This window comes from Zingiber officinale, chromosome 1A (genome assembly GCF_018446385.1).
Source record: "Zingiber officinale cultivar Zhangliang chromosome 1A, Zo_v1.1, whole genome shotgun sequence".
Taxonomy (NCBI): domain Eukaryota; kingdom Viridiplantae; phylum Streptophyta; class Magnoliopsida; order Zingiberales; family Zingiberaceae; genus Zingiber; species Zingiber officinale.
Window position 1 is genome coordinate 65256442 of NC_055987.1, and position 16183 is coordinate 65272624.

Consider the following 16183-nt stretch of genomic DNA (forward strand, 5'->3'; position numbering starts at 1 on the left):
GTGTTCATTAACTCGAACTTCTTTGTTAAGGCGTCCATCTTTGTAGAAATTAAGCTTAAGACATTAACATCATACTTCCTAGTGGTTTTAACGGGGTTGCCACTTTGTTTAGATGCCCATTGGTGATGATTCATTGCCACACTTTCTATGATTTCTTTAGCTTCATCAAATCCCTTGTTCATCAAGGCTCCACCAGTTGCGGAGTTTAAGAAGACTTTGGTTTGATAGTTGATTCCATTGTAGGTGTGGATATGGATAGCAACGAGGCAGGTTTGGGCCGGGTTTGGCTAATACCAGATCCCGCCCCGCCCGAAAAAATGGACCCAAACTTGGACATGCCCTGCCTATTTTTTCAATCCGCTTTGCCTCGACCCCACTCAAAACCCGACAGGTCCATAGTGGACCCGCAACCTGGAAACTTAAAAAAAAATACAATTCAATAATAAATTATTATTATTATGTGTATATATATATATATATATATATATGAAAAATGATATGCTCAAGGAAAAAAAACTTAAGGAAAAGTTTAAGGATAGACACATAAAGGGATGGAGCCCACAAAAAGTGAAATGGTGGGCCATGACTTTATGCGTCTATCCTTGAGCTTTTTCTTGAGTTTTTTTCCTTGAGCATATCATTACTCTCTCTCTCTCTCTCTCTCTCTCTCTCTCTCTCTCTATATATATATATATATATATATATATATATATATATATATACGAGGTGGGTTTATTGAAATTCATAACCTGCCCTGAACCTGCTTCTAAACCCGATCAACGAGTTTAGACCCGCCTCGTATCCCGTTTGACCGTTTAATACGGGGCCGGGTTTAAACCCGCCCTATTGCTGTCCCTAGGTGTGGATGACTAGTCATTTCTCTAATCCGTGATGTGGGCATATCGTGAGCATTCCCTTGAATCTGTCCCAGGCTCTGTATAGGGATGTTGCCCATTTTGCTTGGAGGGAAGAATTTCTTCAAGAAGATTTGTTCACACTGCTCCTAAGAGGAAATGCTATTTGCGGACAAAGAATTAAGCCAAGCCTTTGCCCTGTTTCTCTAAAAAACAAAATCCAAATAAGAGTAGTCTGATAGCTTCAAATGGGACACTGTTCATCTTCATGGTGCTACAGATTTTATAAAACGTCTCCAAGAGTTGGTTTGGGTCTTTTGTGGGTTCACCCCCAAATTGGTGCTGCTGAACCATATAAATGAATGCTAGCTTGATTTCAAAATTATTTGCCTCAACAGATGGTGTGGTGAAGCTAGACCTGAGAACTCAACAGATGGTTTGTTTGCCTTAGTCCTTTGTGCTTGTGCTTGCTCTTCTTCTATTTGTCTCTGTGGATTTCTTCTTCTATTGAATGTCCTATTGATCTCAGCAACAATAGACAATAAATTCCCTACATTATCAATCTTCGCATAAAAGAGCAAAAGCGAACTCAGTTTTTGTTTTCAAGAACAAAATGCAGAATTGAAATGTAGAAATTTAAAGTGTAGAATTAAAAGAGAGAAGTTGCAAGATACGAAATATTCACAAAAAGATGTGTCTAGATTAACTCAAATGCTGATCAAATAATGTTGCTCTACAACAATCCCGGACAACGGCGTCAAAAGCTTGTTAATTCTGCAAGTACACGGAAATATCGTTAAGTAATAAGAAGATATCGATCCACAGGGATTGATGAGCAACCACTAGAGACTTTGCATAGCAAATTATCTAGATGGTCGAAGTGTTGGTTGGTGTTGTGAACTAGAAGGACTGAGAGAGAAAGTCGGAGAGAGAAGAGCTAGAGAGTGAGGAAAGTTGTGTGAGGAAGTTTAACTTGGGAAGGTTGTTCTAGGATTTCAATTTCATTGTAATGCTCATTGATGTAATATGAATAACTAATCTCCTTTCCTCTATGTTTATTCTTCGTAGGAAGTCTAACTAAGTACCGGAGTTACCCTGCGACGGTCACATTGGAGTGTTTACCCTTTTGGCACTTAGTGCTATTAAATAGATAAGGTAACATAAAAAGTCCGGTTAAAGGGATACCCTCTGTCACCAAGGGTCTTTCGGTCATATAATCTAAATTACACAGGTCATTTCCTAGTACGGAATTTGGAAAAACCCATAAAGTGCTAATTAGGACCTTCCTTGTAGAGATTTAGTCTCCATTTCAAGGGAATGCTCGAGATGTCTGGTTAAAGGAATACCTTCAATCACTAAGGGCCCTTGATAATATAATGTCGAGTATTCCCTCTATGTGATGACCAATCTATACATTTGTTCAATCAAACAATACATATAAGCACATAAAGCTCACACACACATTTAATCGAACAAGAATAATGCATAAACATATCATAGAAATAAGAAATAGGCATATCCATAGAGTTTACATCAAATACACATTACAATTACTCCCTATGTCTTAGAACAAGAAAAATCTACTCCATGCGCAAAGAAATAGGGCTCGAAGACATGAATAGAGGCAAGAAACAACTCAAAACACAAAGAAGAGAGAAGAAAGCTTAGCTTAGATGAAAACGATGTCTTCGAGAACCAATCCTTCACTTTGGAGGTGGACAGATGATGGAGACCGTGACGGATCGTCAAGAAGATGTCGAAAGATGGAGTGGAATGACCTAAGTTCGTCTTCCTCAAAGGAGAAACTTCCTCCTCAAGAAAAGGGCAGGAGGAACCCTTTTATAGGCCGGGGGCACAACCCTCCTGCTTGTCCCTGCACACGACCGTGCTTGGCATGCAGCGGCTCAGAAAGTATGGCACGACCGTGATACGACCATGCCTCTGGGCACGACATGATCGTGTGGAGCTCTGAAGGGAGGGGCACGACCTGCCTGTGTGCAGCGTTGTAGGGAGAGGCACGACCGTGACTTAGGGCATGACCTGCCCATGCTGATTTCTGAAGGAGGCTGCATCATGAATTCTTTATCAATTTTCGCTCCATATTGCGTCCTGTTAATGAAAACAAGACAAAAGCAGATCTCCGAACAAAACGAGTAATTATGCTGATAAAATGATAAAATGGAGTGCGATGCGTGAATTATAATCAAGAAATGCAAGTAAATGTGCGTCAATCAATGTTTAAAAACATAAGTACAACTTATATTGATGCCTATATGAATATATTTATGAGGAAAAATGTATAAAAGCGGTTATTGATTTTTCAATGGCATCATTGGAAGCCAGATCTACTCTACCATTTTATTAGCCAGACAAATGAATATGTTGATACTCTGAATGATTCTGCTTTTTCTATAATGCTCATTGCTGTTAGTATCAGCTACATGCTGGTTAGTAGGCTAACTTAGAATACCATCCTGGCATTGTGAATCTCTCAAACTCACCAATGCACAACAAAAAAAACTTGGCGCATCTCTGATAGTCTACAGAAATTTGCTATTAGTAAAAGCAACTAAAGTTTGTCCATAATAACGTCTTCATCCAGGTCTTAGCTCTGACTGGATCTTATCATGGGGATACCTTGGGTGCCATGGAAGCTCAAGCTCCATCATCATATACAAGTTTTATTCAGCAGCCATGGTATCATTTTCAAGCCATGTTTACTATGTTGCTATGATGGAATTACTTGTTTGACAGGAGATTGAAGGACTCTTATAGCATATCTAATTATTTATTAAGAGATACCATAGTGATAATAGGAGTATTCTTGGTCTGGTTTTTGTTAGCCGTACAAATTTTGTCAAGGTAGCATCATTATATAGGCAGAGCAATGGTCGGTTCTTGCACAAAGTGTTTTAGTTGTGTAACAAAACAACTGTTATGGCATCTAAAAAAATGCAAATCTTTCCATGTTTAGATAGCACGATTCTATATTAAACCCTCTAGTGTTTTTTTTGTTGAGTGATATTTGGCTCAAAGATTTAGAATATATGAAACCTTCAGAAATTATTCTTATAATAAACTAGCAATATGTATTTGGAACTCACAAATTCAGAGTTTAAACAATGTTTTTCGCAAAGAGATATTGAATTGAAAAGGATTTGTTATGTTAATCTTCATACTCTGGCTGTTACACTGCTTCTCCTCTCTTTTCTTTCAGGTATTCAGGAAGAGGTCTTTTTTTGGATCCTCCTGAGTGCTTTATTACCAAAGGAAACTGGCATCTTTCTCTACCTGATTGTCTAAAATCAGTCCATGTGAAGCTGGAAGCCACGAGTAAGAGAATTTGGTTCATGGACACATTGCTACTTCTAGAATCATTGATCTTTATGACATAGTTATCATTCACCTCTTACAGGATTTTACTCGTGTAGTGAATTGCTTTGCCCAAGCAGGGATTCTTCATCTATTGCTCATATTTACTCCAATTATATATCAGAACAATTGTCTTCTTTTTCTGCATCTAACCACTCCTCACAGATTGGATCACTAATCATTGAGCCAGGCAAGTGTACTTTTTATTTGAACCTTCTTTGTTTTTTGTAGCCTTGCATATAGCTTAATAGAGGGGTAAGATTTATTAAGCCACCCAAAATAGTCGGCATAGCTCTGGTTGATGCTTACAAACAAATTATATCTGCTGGTCAGACAAACAAATTATATCTGCTGGTCAGACAAACAAATTATATCTGGTGTTCAGATTTCAGATTGTACTAAATGAAGCTGTTACAAGGCTAAGTTGGATCTCATTTATCCTTTTTATAGCCTTGAAAGAATTTCCATATAGTCTCACTTTCTTCATAAATTTGGTTAATGCATCTTCAAACACCTGGTTCTCATTCTCCACTGTTGATTCTCTTAATTTTTTTAAAAGCACTTGCCTTTAGATACATTTTAACGTATAAGTGCTAGTCATGTAGTGCTATCTGAAGTTTGGAATTATGTGGACCCTTATTAATAAAAGACATTGCCTCAGGTATTTCTTAACGAGACAACTAATTCTCATGGAGTGGCTATATAGTTATTCATGGTGAACATGGAAAGTATTCTGTTTTTTTTTAGCAGAACTCAGTTGTGGAAGATGATTTTTAATCATCATCTTTTGTAGCATATCCTTCAGTCATAGATATTTGTTGTTCCCAAATTTTAAACAAATAATTCTTGGTGTAAAGTGAGAAAAGCAATTGCCAAGAATAATGAGGGTGTTCAGTACTTTAACACGTTACCAATATTGACGTTTTTGTTTAGGACTTGAGCTTTGGTGCTTATGTGAAACATATTCTCTCATCAAAGATAAAAATGAGAATATTCTGATTGGAACACACTAAGATAGGTCTTATTGTCTCATCGGGTGATTTTTCATTCTTTGCAAGCATAACACTAATTATAAACTAGTTGTGCATGGTAACTATTCTATTTTCTAATAGAACAATTGTGTTTTTTTTCTTAAATTCTTGAGCACCTAATTTAAGTTGTCTCCATATAGAAGTTACTTGTAGTTCTTGATAATATTTGCAAATTAGAAAGTATCACTTTCTAGGGTGTAGCATGTTTGACTAGATTCCACTTCCAACTTTCACTAATGCACTCATGGAAAACAAGGTTTATTATTCTTTTTGATTCCTCAAATGATGGAAATTATGTTTATAGGTGTTGTTTGAAAATCATGTCAAATTTTGAAAGGAAGAATGTTATACTTGGCTTTAAGATCCAAGGTATTAAAAGGCGGTTCCAGGTCTAGGGAGTTGTCACACTGTTTAGCACTTTGGCAATTAACATTAAAATAATGTTAAAATAGAAAAAATAAGTAACTTAAATTAAGAATACTAACGTAATATGAGAATGGGAAAGAGAAGTTAATTAAATTAAAGATGATTAATATTGATACTTATATAACAATTATATTTGATATGCCTCGCAAGCCTTAGCAAATATTGTAGACGCGCCAATGCTTGCCAAATGGCCCAAGACGCGCCAATGCTTGGGAACAACCTCTTTGGGTACATCCTCGGAAAAACTAAGGGAGCGTTTGGTTTCATTTTCATTTTCTGAAAAATGCGTGTTTTCTATTTTCTTAGAAAATGTCTTTTAGACATTCTCTATTTTCCCATGAAATGACATATCCTTTTCTAGAAAATGGATGTGGAAATTGCCAACCAAACAATATTTTCTCTTTTCTCAAAAAATGAAATGAAAAATGCGCATACCAAACACTGCCTAAGTCTTCATAGCTTCGGAAGTTCGTGGACTCGGAAGTGTGTGGACTTGGAAGTTGGTGGATTCGGAAGTGCGTGGACTCGAAAGTGCGTGGACTCAGAAGTATTCGAAAGTCCGGGGACTCGGAAGTGCATGACTTGAGAACAAAACCCCTTGGGAATATCTTCCTTGAACTCTGACCCCTCAGGTTATTCTACTTTGTCATTCCAGCTAAATACTTCTTTAGCTGGCAATCAAATAGGTGGCGCAGACATCTAGGCTGTGAGAATGTCCTCACACAATGGTATCTTCCCTGGACTCCGACTCCATCATCCAGGATGCGAGAGCAGTGTCGTCATCCATGTTGTGTGAACATTCGCCGTGGGAATCTCCCTTGTACTTCGCCCCTACCAATTATTTGTTGGTTGCTACTCGGAAAACCTAGAGGTTCCACTGTACAAAAATTTTGTACAAAGGTCTGAACCTTTACCTAGCTACCATGTGTTCTTTTAAATTAAATTTTGGATCGCCTGCGGAACTTAACACGTTTGATCCAAAACTTAATCTATTCGTTCTTTTAGGTTTTGACTTGGGTCTCCTGCAGAACTTAACACGTTCAACCCAAGTCACCTTAAGTTATTAATTCCATTAAATATTAATTTCCATAATCGGTTCCCAGTACTGACGTGGCGAGGCACATGACCTTCTTGGATATGGGAGCAACCACCACCGACTAGACAAAACCTTTTATAGAAAGCTAATATTTAATTTCCTAAAATAACTTTAGGTTAACCGAAAAGAACAATCAAATCACAAGGAAAAGAAAAACAAAAGAACACTATATCGAAACGAATTGAAAACTAGAATCGTATGCCTCTTGTATTTAGTATTATTTCCATAAATAACTAGACGACGCGGAAAGGAAAAATTACTAGTTATACCTTCTAAAAGACCTCTTGATCTTCATATTCCTCTTCTAATCTCGGACGTTGTGTGGTAACGATCTTCCGAGACGAGAACCACCAAGCACCTTCTTCTTCCTTACAAGTTTCGCCACCACAATTCTCCAAGAGAAGTAGAGGTCCGCCACCACCACCAAGCTCCAAGGGACGCAAGAAACACCACCTCTCTCCTTCTTCTCCTAGCTAGAACCGCCACCATCAAGAGCTCCAAGAGAGGTTGTCACGGCCATAAGAAGAGAAGAGGAAGAAGCTAGGGCCGGCCACCAAGGAGGAAAAGAGAGGAGAAGAATAATAGAGTTGATCACCCATGAAGGCACCTCTACCCCCTCTTTTATAATCCTTGGTCTTGGCAAATAAGGAAATTTAATTAAAAACTTCCTTAATTCTTTTGTCATGAAAAGGAAAATTTTATTTAATTAAAATAATTTTCCTTTTCTCAATTTACATGGCCGGCCACCCCAAAGCTACAAACAAGGAGAGTTTTAATTAATTAAAACTTCCTAATTTGTCTCCAGAAATTTATAAAATTTCTTCAATAATTTAATCCCTTCATGATTGGTTTATAAAAAGGAAATTTAATAAATTAAAATCTTTCTTTTAAACATGTGGATAAAAAACCAAAAGGAAAGTTATCTCTTAAAAATTAAAATCTCTTTTCAATCTACAAATAAGGAAAGATATCAAATCTTTTCTTAATCTTTTATAAAAACTAATAAAAGAGAATATTTAATTTTTAAACTTCTCTTTTAAATTATTATCATGGTTAAAAAGGAAAGTTTTTCTTAAAATAAAATCTCCTTTCAATCTACAAATAAGGAAAGATTTCAAATCTTTTCTTAATCTTTTGTAGAAAGCTTTTAAAAGGAAAGATTTAATTTTAAACTCTCTTTTAAAACTATGATATCCACATAAGAAATAATTTTAATAAAAATCCTTTTTAATATGATGTGGCCGGTTACCTAAGCTTGGGCTCCAAGCTATTGGCCTACCTTGGAACGGCTTGGGTTCCAAGCTAGCTTGGCCGACCCCATTGGTTGGGTAAGAAGGTGGGTATGTGGTGGGTATAAATCTCTATATACAAGAGGCTACGATAGGGACCGAGAGGAGGAATTGATTTTGGTCTCCCGATAAAATTAAGCATCCCGTGCTCGCCCCGAACACACAACTTAATTTTATCAATAATAATTCATTCCACTAGAACTATTATTGAACTACTGCACCAAACCCAAATTACATTTTGGGCTCCTTCTTATCATGAGTGTGTTAGTCTCCGTGTTTAAGATATCGAATGTCCACTAATTAAGTGAGTTATTGACAACTCATTTAATTAATATCTTAGTCCAAGAGTAGTACCACTCAACCTTATCACCATGTCGGACTAGGTCCACCTGCAGGGTTTAACACGACAATCCTTATGAGCTCCTCTTGAGGACATTATCAACCTAGTATCTCTAGGACACATTCTCTTCTATAATTTATAAAGAACCGATAACACAATCTTCTGTATATGAACTACACACTATTGATAAATTAAAGAAATAAATATCAAATATATGTGCTTGTTATTATATTAGGATTAAGAGCACACACTTCCATAATAACCGAGGTCTTTGTTTCTTTATAAAATCAGTATAAAAGAAACGACCTCAAATGGTCCTACTCAATACACTCTAAGTGTACTAGTGTAATTATACAGTCAAGATAAACTGATACCTAATTACACTACGACCTTCTAATGGTTTGTTCCTTTCCATTTTGGTCGTGAGCTACTGTTTATAATTTATAAGGTACTGATAACATGATCCTCTGTGTGTGACACCACACACCATGTTATCTACAATATAAATTAATTGAACAACTACATTTATCATAAATGTAGACATTTGACCAATGTGATTGTTATTACTAGATAAATGTTTATACCAAAAGTTAGGCTTTTAGTATACACCCTAACATTATTCTACTTCATCATTCATGTTAGTATCTCTCTAACTAGCATTCTACCGGGCAGCGTAGTCATCTAGGCCTTGAGAACATCCTCTGTGGGAATAACTCCCCAGGACTCTGCCCCCTCCGGTTATTCTATTCCATTGTTCCTGCTTGTATCTCCATAACTGGCAGTCTACCATGTAGCGCCGTCATCCAAACTGCTAGAACATCCTTGCTCGTGCTAGTAGTCCAACAGGTGGTGCTGTCATCTAAGCCGCGAGAACATCTCTGCTAGTGCTAGTAGTCCAATAGATGGTGTTGTCATATGTGAGAACATCCCTGCTCGTGCTAGCAGTCCAACAGGTAGCAGCTCATGATGGTGGGAAGTCAACCTCATCCAGACAACAACAAATCTCCTGTGCAGATCCCCTCTTCGACAAGGCGACAATAGAGCTCCGTTCTTACAAGGCGACAACAGATCTCCTTTGCAGGTCCCCTCCTTGACAAGGCAGCTAGTATTCCTCTGGCATAGGACAAGACATGTTGGGCATCACTTGATCAACACATGTGGCATAGATGGTAACCAGTATGAGGGCTTGTCTCTTATCTATATAAGGACAAAAGATGCATCTTGAAGGGACTCTTTGTCTCTCTCCCTCCGGGACTCTCTCTTGGCCGTTTTGGCAAAACCACTCACTATGAATAATCAAGGGTCAAGGTAGTGGGTTGACCTACTCAATCATGGTTCTTCTTCCTATTTTTCTTCTACCTTAGCTCAAGCCCTTCCTAGCAGAAGTCACTTTGGTTCACAACCCTTCCCCCCTGGAAGACACTCTTTTCCGATTCATGCCCTTCTCGAGTGAGGCGACTTTTTTCTTCAGCACTGTGTTAACTTAAGCATGGGAGGGGCAAAGTCGGCAACGCCGGCCTCTGCTTAACGGTGTTGACATTGTATATCAGATAGGTAGCTTGGGCGCATCTAGTGTTCTAAATGGCGGTCGAGGCGGCCGCCTAGGTGCTGCCTAGGCTGGAGGGGGGCATCAATCGTACCACCTCAGACTAAAGCATGCTTTAGTCAGTAACTCACCTTCCGCTACCGCCGCGCTTGGAGTCACCGCTACTGCCGTTTCACCACCGCGACACACCCGAATGCATGGCTTGGGCCCGACGATGAGTTCAGATGCATCATGCGAGCTCGAACGCGGTGTTTGGCCTGTGACATGATCGGACGCGTCGCGCAAGCCTGGACGTGTCGCCTGAGCTTGGCGACGGTCCCAGAGGCATCACTTGGACCCGACGATAGGCCTCGACACGTTGCTCGGGCCCAGTGACGTGTCCAAACTCATCTTGCGGTCTCGGTAATGTGTCAAACTCGTCACCTGATTGAAACAAAGTACGCGGGTAAGTTGTAAGTTAGGGTTTAATTAAATTATTTTATGTTAATAATTTTAATCAACTCCTAACTATATTAAAAAAAGGCAGCCCGGTGCACGAAGCTTCCACCATGCGGGGTCCCGGGGAGGGATCCATTATATGCAGCCTTACCCTGCTTTTTGCAAGAGGTTGTTTCCAGGATTCGAACCCGTGATCTTTTGGTCACATGACAATCAACTCCTAACTATGATTGGGATAATTTAAATAGACTTAATTAAAACCTAATAAAATTATCCTATTAATTTATATATATATTGGTACACTGGAGGAGGGTTGCGTTAGGTTGCCAGCCAGCGTCAAACTATGACAAATATTCAATGAATGAATCCATTAAACTATTGTGCTAATGCTAGGTTGTTCCCCGGAAGGAACGCGTTGCAGGGTCCGATTGTAACGTCTCGACAAGGACCGCTACATCTCCAGAACTCGGGTGTAGTGATAAATATGCAAGAGTTCGCGTTACAGGGTCCGACTGTAACGTTTCAGTAAAGACCACTACATCTCCATGAGAACTTGAGTGTAGTGTTAATAGACAAAAGTTCTCACACCATAGGTTAGATAAGAACAAATATGATAGGAAAACTAATAATCTAAGATTTGGAACATGGAATATAGGAACTCTGTAAATCAATGGAAGTAGTAGATATGATGATTAAGAGAAAAATTAGTATTTTGTGTGTACAAGAGACAAAATGGATAGGCGAGAAGGCAAAGATGATAGAGAACTCGGGTTTTAATGGAAAGAGTAAAGCAAGAAATGTAGTGGGTATCATTGTAGATAACTTATTAAAGGATGAAGTTGTAGGAGTAATTAGAAAAGGGATAGAATTATAGTCCTTAAGATAATAGTGGCGAAAAAACTATGAACATAATTAGCGTATATGCACCGCAAGTAGGATAAGATGAAGCTACCAAATCGAGGTTTTGGGAGGACTTAGATGAAATATTACAAAATATTCCACCAAATGAAATGATTTTAATAGGAGGTAATCTAAATGGGTATGTCGAGTGAAAAATGAGGACATGGGAGTTATGAGTTTGGAACGAGGAATGAGGAAGGAAAACTATATTAGGTTTTGCGATAGCATATGACCTTATATTAGCTAATACGTTTTTAAGAAAAGAGAAGAACACTTAGTCACGTTTAAAAGTGGGAATAATAAATCATAAATTGACTTTCTTATGGTTAGGAAGAAGGATAGAAAGATTTATAAAAATTGCAAAGTCATCCCAGGGAAAGCTTAACTACCCGACATAGGATAGTAGTGTTGGATATACGCCTCAAACATAATATCAATAGAAAGAAAATATATACAATTCCTAGAATTAAGTTAAAGGATGGGAAACAAAATATATTTAAGTAGAAGGTAGAAATCTGACGTTAGGTGAAATATATCGATGACTCTAATACATGGGATAAGATCAGATCAAAGTTGAAAATAAGAGCTAAGAGTGTACTCGTGAGTCGAAGGACACGCACCACTAAGTAAAGAATCTTGGTGGTGGAATGAGAAAGAAAGTGAAGAAAAAACGAATAGCTTATAAGGAATTATATATTTGTAAGAACGAGGAAAACTTAAAAAAATATACAATAGCCAAGAAAGAAGTTAAGAAAGTAGTGAGTGAAACAAAAAATGAAACTTTTGAACGGTTATATCAAAAATTGGATACAAAAGAAGGGGAAAGAGATATTTATAAAATAACTAAAGTGAGAGAAAGGAAAACAAGAGATCTAAGCCAAATAAAATGTATTAAAGATGAATGTAATAGGGTATTAGTAAATGATGGAGAAATAAAAGAGCGGTGGAAGATGTATTTTCATCAACTTTTTAATGAAGGTTTAGGTGACCAACTTAACTTAGGTAATTTAATTAGGTCAAATGAGCATAGAAATTTTAATTTTTATCGTAAAATTTAAACTTTAGAAGTAAAACAAACTTTAAATGAGATGCACAATGGAAAAGTCGTTGGACCAGATGATATTCCGATAGAGGTATGGAAATGCTTAGGAAAATAAGGTATTGAATGACTTACAAAATTATTTAACATGATATTGAAAACGAAAAGAATGCCTGTTCAATGGCGGATAAGTACTCTAGTTCCCTTATATAAAAACAAGGGAGACATACAAAATTGTGCAAACTATAGGGATATTAAACTAATGAGTCATACTATGAAACTTTGAGAAAAAGTAATAGAAAAAAGATTAAGGAAGGAGACCGCAGTGATAGAAAATCAATTTGCGTTCATGCCTGGAAGGTCGACAATAGAAGCTATACATCTCAGAGCAAAAACAAGATCTACACATGATATTCATTGACTTAGAAAAAGCTTATGATAGAGTCCCAAGAGAAATTATATGGAGAATTTTAGAAAAGAGATTGTTAGCGTAACATATATTGAACTAATTAAGGATATGTATGAGGATGTAACGACCAGAGTAAAGACTTCAGGCGGAGTAACTGAAGCATTTCCAATAAAGATAGGGTTACATCAGGGATCAACTCTAAGTCCCTATCTTTTTACACTAATTATGGACGAACTCACTGCGCACATTCAAGACATAGTATCGTGGTGCATGTTGTTTGCAGATGATATTATTTTGGTAGATGAGACATGTGAAGGAGTAAATGCTAAGCTAGAATCTTGGAGGAAAACACTAGAAGGGAAAGGTTTTAAACTTAGTAGATTAAAGACAGAACATATGGAATTTAAATTTAGCAATATTAGAAGTAATGAAATAATTGTTAAGATAGGAGAGGACGAGTTGCTCAGAATCAAGATATTTAAATATTTAGGATCATTTTTACAAAATGATGGAGGGATTGAGAGAGACGTCTTACATAGAATACAAGCAGGATGGGTGAAATGGAGGGGAGTGTCGGGTGTTTTATGTGACCGTAAAGTACCTCTTAAACTTAAAGGTAAGTTCTATAAAAATCGCTGTTAGACCTGCTATGGTATATGGAGTTGAATGTTGGGCTATGACTCGAGCACATGAGCATAAGATGAGAGTTGCAGAGATGAGGATGTTAAGGTGGATGTGTGGACATACGAAGATGGACAAAATAAGGAATGAGAGTATTAGAGAGAAAGTCGGAGTTACATCTATTGAGGGCAAACTCCAAGAGACACGTTTAAGATTGTACGGACATGTACTTAGACGACCAATAAATGCTCCAGTTAGGCGATGTGAAACTATGATAAACATGCATATCAAACGAGAAAGAGGAAGACCAAAAAAGACTTGGTTAGCAACAATAAAACAAGATAAAATTTATTTAAATATAGATGATCATATAATAGGAGATAGAGCTCAATGACGTAAAATGATTCATACAGCCGACCCCACCTAGTGGGAAAAGGCTTGGTTGTTGTTGTTGTATATATATATATATATATATATATATATATATATATATATATATATATATAGATTAAATATTTCATTTTTAATTAATATATTTGCTTAAAAGTAAATATTATTAAGAATAATAATTATTTATAATATTATGTATAAAAAAAGTAAAAAATATTCAACTACCTAGGCATTGCCTAGACACTGCTTAGGTGGCTGAGGCGGTAGGCAGTCACTGATCGCTTCGCCATCGCCTATTGTCATTTATAACATTGGGCGCAACAGACAAAGCTAGAGGCTCTCAGAGGAGAACCCAAGTCCGCGGATTGGACGCTCGTCGGAGGCTTGATTACTAGAGATCGAAGGCTCTACCAGACCTGAACTAAGTGGTGCGGCCGATAAGGAGGACTGGAAGCATAACGAGAGATTCAGACCGCATCAATATTCTTAATTAATCAAAACAAAGTTTATAATGATAGATAAATAAGTAAATGCTAAATACATAAAATAATGAAATATTTCATATTGCACATTGTAACCAAGGAAATAAAAATGACAACAAAACATAAAATTCAACCATTCATAGTGATAGATCTAAATTACAAGAAAGCACAACTAATTGTTTATAATTAGTGTTATGCTAATAATCAAATATTAATAACTAACATTAAATAGGGCAACAACTTGTTAAAACATTGTTTTTTTTTATTTTAGATTGGCATGAATCACCTAGGTGGACCATTTTGGCTACTTTGGCAGTGTGCCAAGCCACTTTTTGCCTAACAGGGACTACCTAGCCACTTGGTGAAGCAACTCCTTCGCGCAATTGCATAGGCAGTCGCCTAGGTTGCCTTTTAGAACTATGTTAAGATTCATGGTTTTAGCGGAATCAAGGTTTGACCGCAATTTGCCTTCTAATTGAGTTCGAATTGGGCTTAATTAAACTTTGCATAATTGGCTAACTTAGCAGAATTAGACTAGATTAATTTAACTGGTACTGAGGTTATCATTAAAGTTTCACAGTTCTTCTCCCCATACACATGAGTTGCTTCTTTCCTTCGCGTGTTGACATCCCCTTTATTTCCTCTTTGTGTAAGCACAATGGCAACGATTTGTTGCCCCCATCTTTTGCTTTGAGATGGAAGCATTCCAGAGGTCTTGTGGCTTCATGCAAGCCTATAGGGACAATGAAAATTGTCCTTCTCCATGTGCAAGCAACCCTCTTGATCTCCCTACATCATTGAACCCTTTTCCCTCATTGGTTTTTATCCTGACGGCTGATGGATGGGTTACTTAAGTTAGGTATCGCGTAGGATTGTGCAGAAGTGGGATTGTGATATTGTTCTACATTTTGATAGTGAAATATTCCTGTTCTTCTCTAAACTGATGCACCAATGCTGTAGGATCCACCTCCCTTGGTGTGTATCTGCTCTGTGGGGTTCAAATTGAAGCTTATGGTTTGTAAAAAATGTAGGATTGAATGACACCGGTTTACCACTTTTTAAACCGAGGCGATGGAGTAAACCTCAACAGGTTGAGGATGAGACCTCATAACGATAAAACCTAAACGAATCAACTATCTAGAGCAATGCCTAGGTTTGCTCAGCACAACCAAAAACTTGTAGGCGATCTGTAGAAGTCAACTCAATATATGAAATAAGTAAATGAGTACTGACTACTGAATGATAACAAGATCAATCATGTCCTGGAGAACAAATACAAATCTGTACAAGGATATGATTAGAGTTACCTAATGGGAGGTTGATCTCAAGCTTTTAATCTTGGAAATGATTAGAGTCGTTCCATGTTGGATCTCAAATGGCATGTATGGGGTATAAATGAGTGTCTTTCTGTAGATAAAAAATTCAAAAATTTAATGGGAAAAGTCATCCTAACATGGCCATAAATCTGATTTCAAGAGAATTACTGTTGCATTTTGGTTGCCTAACTGTAAATATTTGGTCGACCAAAGCTGATTAGGAATCCTGTTGTAAGCTGATTAGGAATTTTGTTGTAAACTAATGTTCAGATGTTAGTCACCCAAAGAAATGCTTAGTTGCTGAAGTGATGACTTGGTTGACCAACGGTATAAAATTTTGGTTCTCCAACCCCTAAAACTGAACTCATATTTTTTCAGTCGCCCAACATTTCGATTGGAGGTAAACCTTGATTTCCAAAAACAATGAGTTACCCAAAATTTCAATAATGAGGTTTTTATTGAGTCTGGTTTGGTCACTTGGTTTCTTGGAGTCTAATTTATGTTTGATTGACTAATATTTCAATAGAAGGTAAGCCTTGGTTGTCGACTACATATTTTTAGTTGTCCAACCTAGCATGCACCTGAAAAATATGAGTTAGGTTTCAGATATTGTCAACTAACAACAAACTATTGG

The 16183-nt window shown here is 37.3% G+C and overlaps 1 protein-coding gene across 1 annotated transcript in view; it reads left to right on the top strand.

The window, feature by feature from the left end:
* The window catches only part of LOC122025747 (bifunctional dethiobiotin synthetase/7,8-diamino-pelargonic acid aminotransferase, mitochondrial-like), a 62399-nt gene that overhangs the window by 17779 nt on the left and 28437 nt on the right, over positions 1-16183 (top strand). Inside the window, exons 5-7 of the mRNA XM_042584618.1 lie at positions 3457-3551; positions 4072-4187; positions 4270-4416. Coding sequence (XP_042440552.1) covers positions 3457-3551; positions 4072-4187; positions 4270-4416 — 358 coding nt within the window. The remainder of the gene's footprint in view (positions 1-3456; positions 3552-4071; positions 4188-4269; positions 4417-16183) is intronic.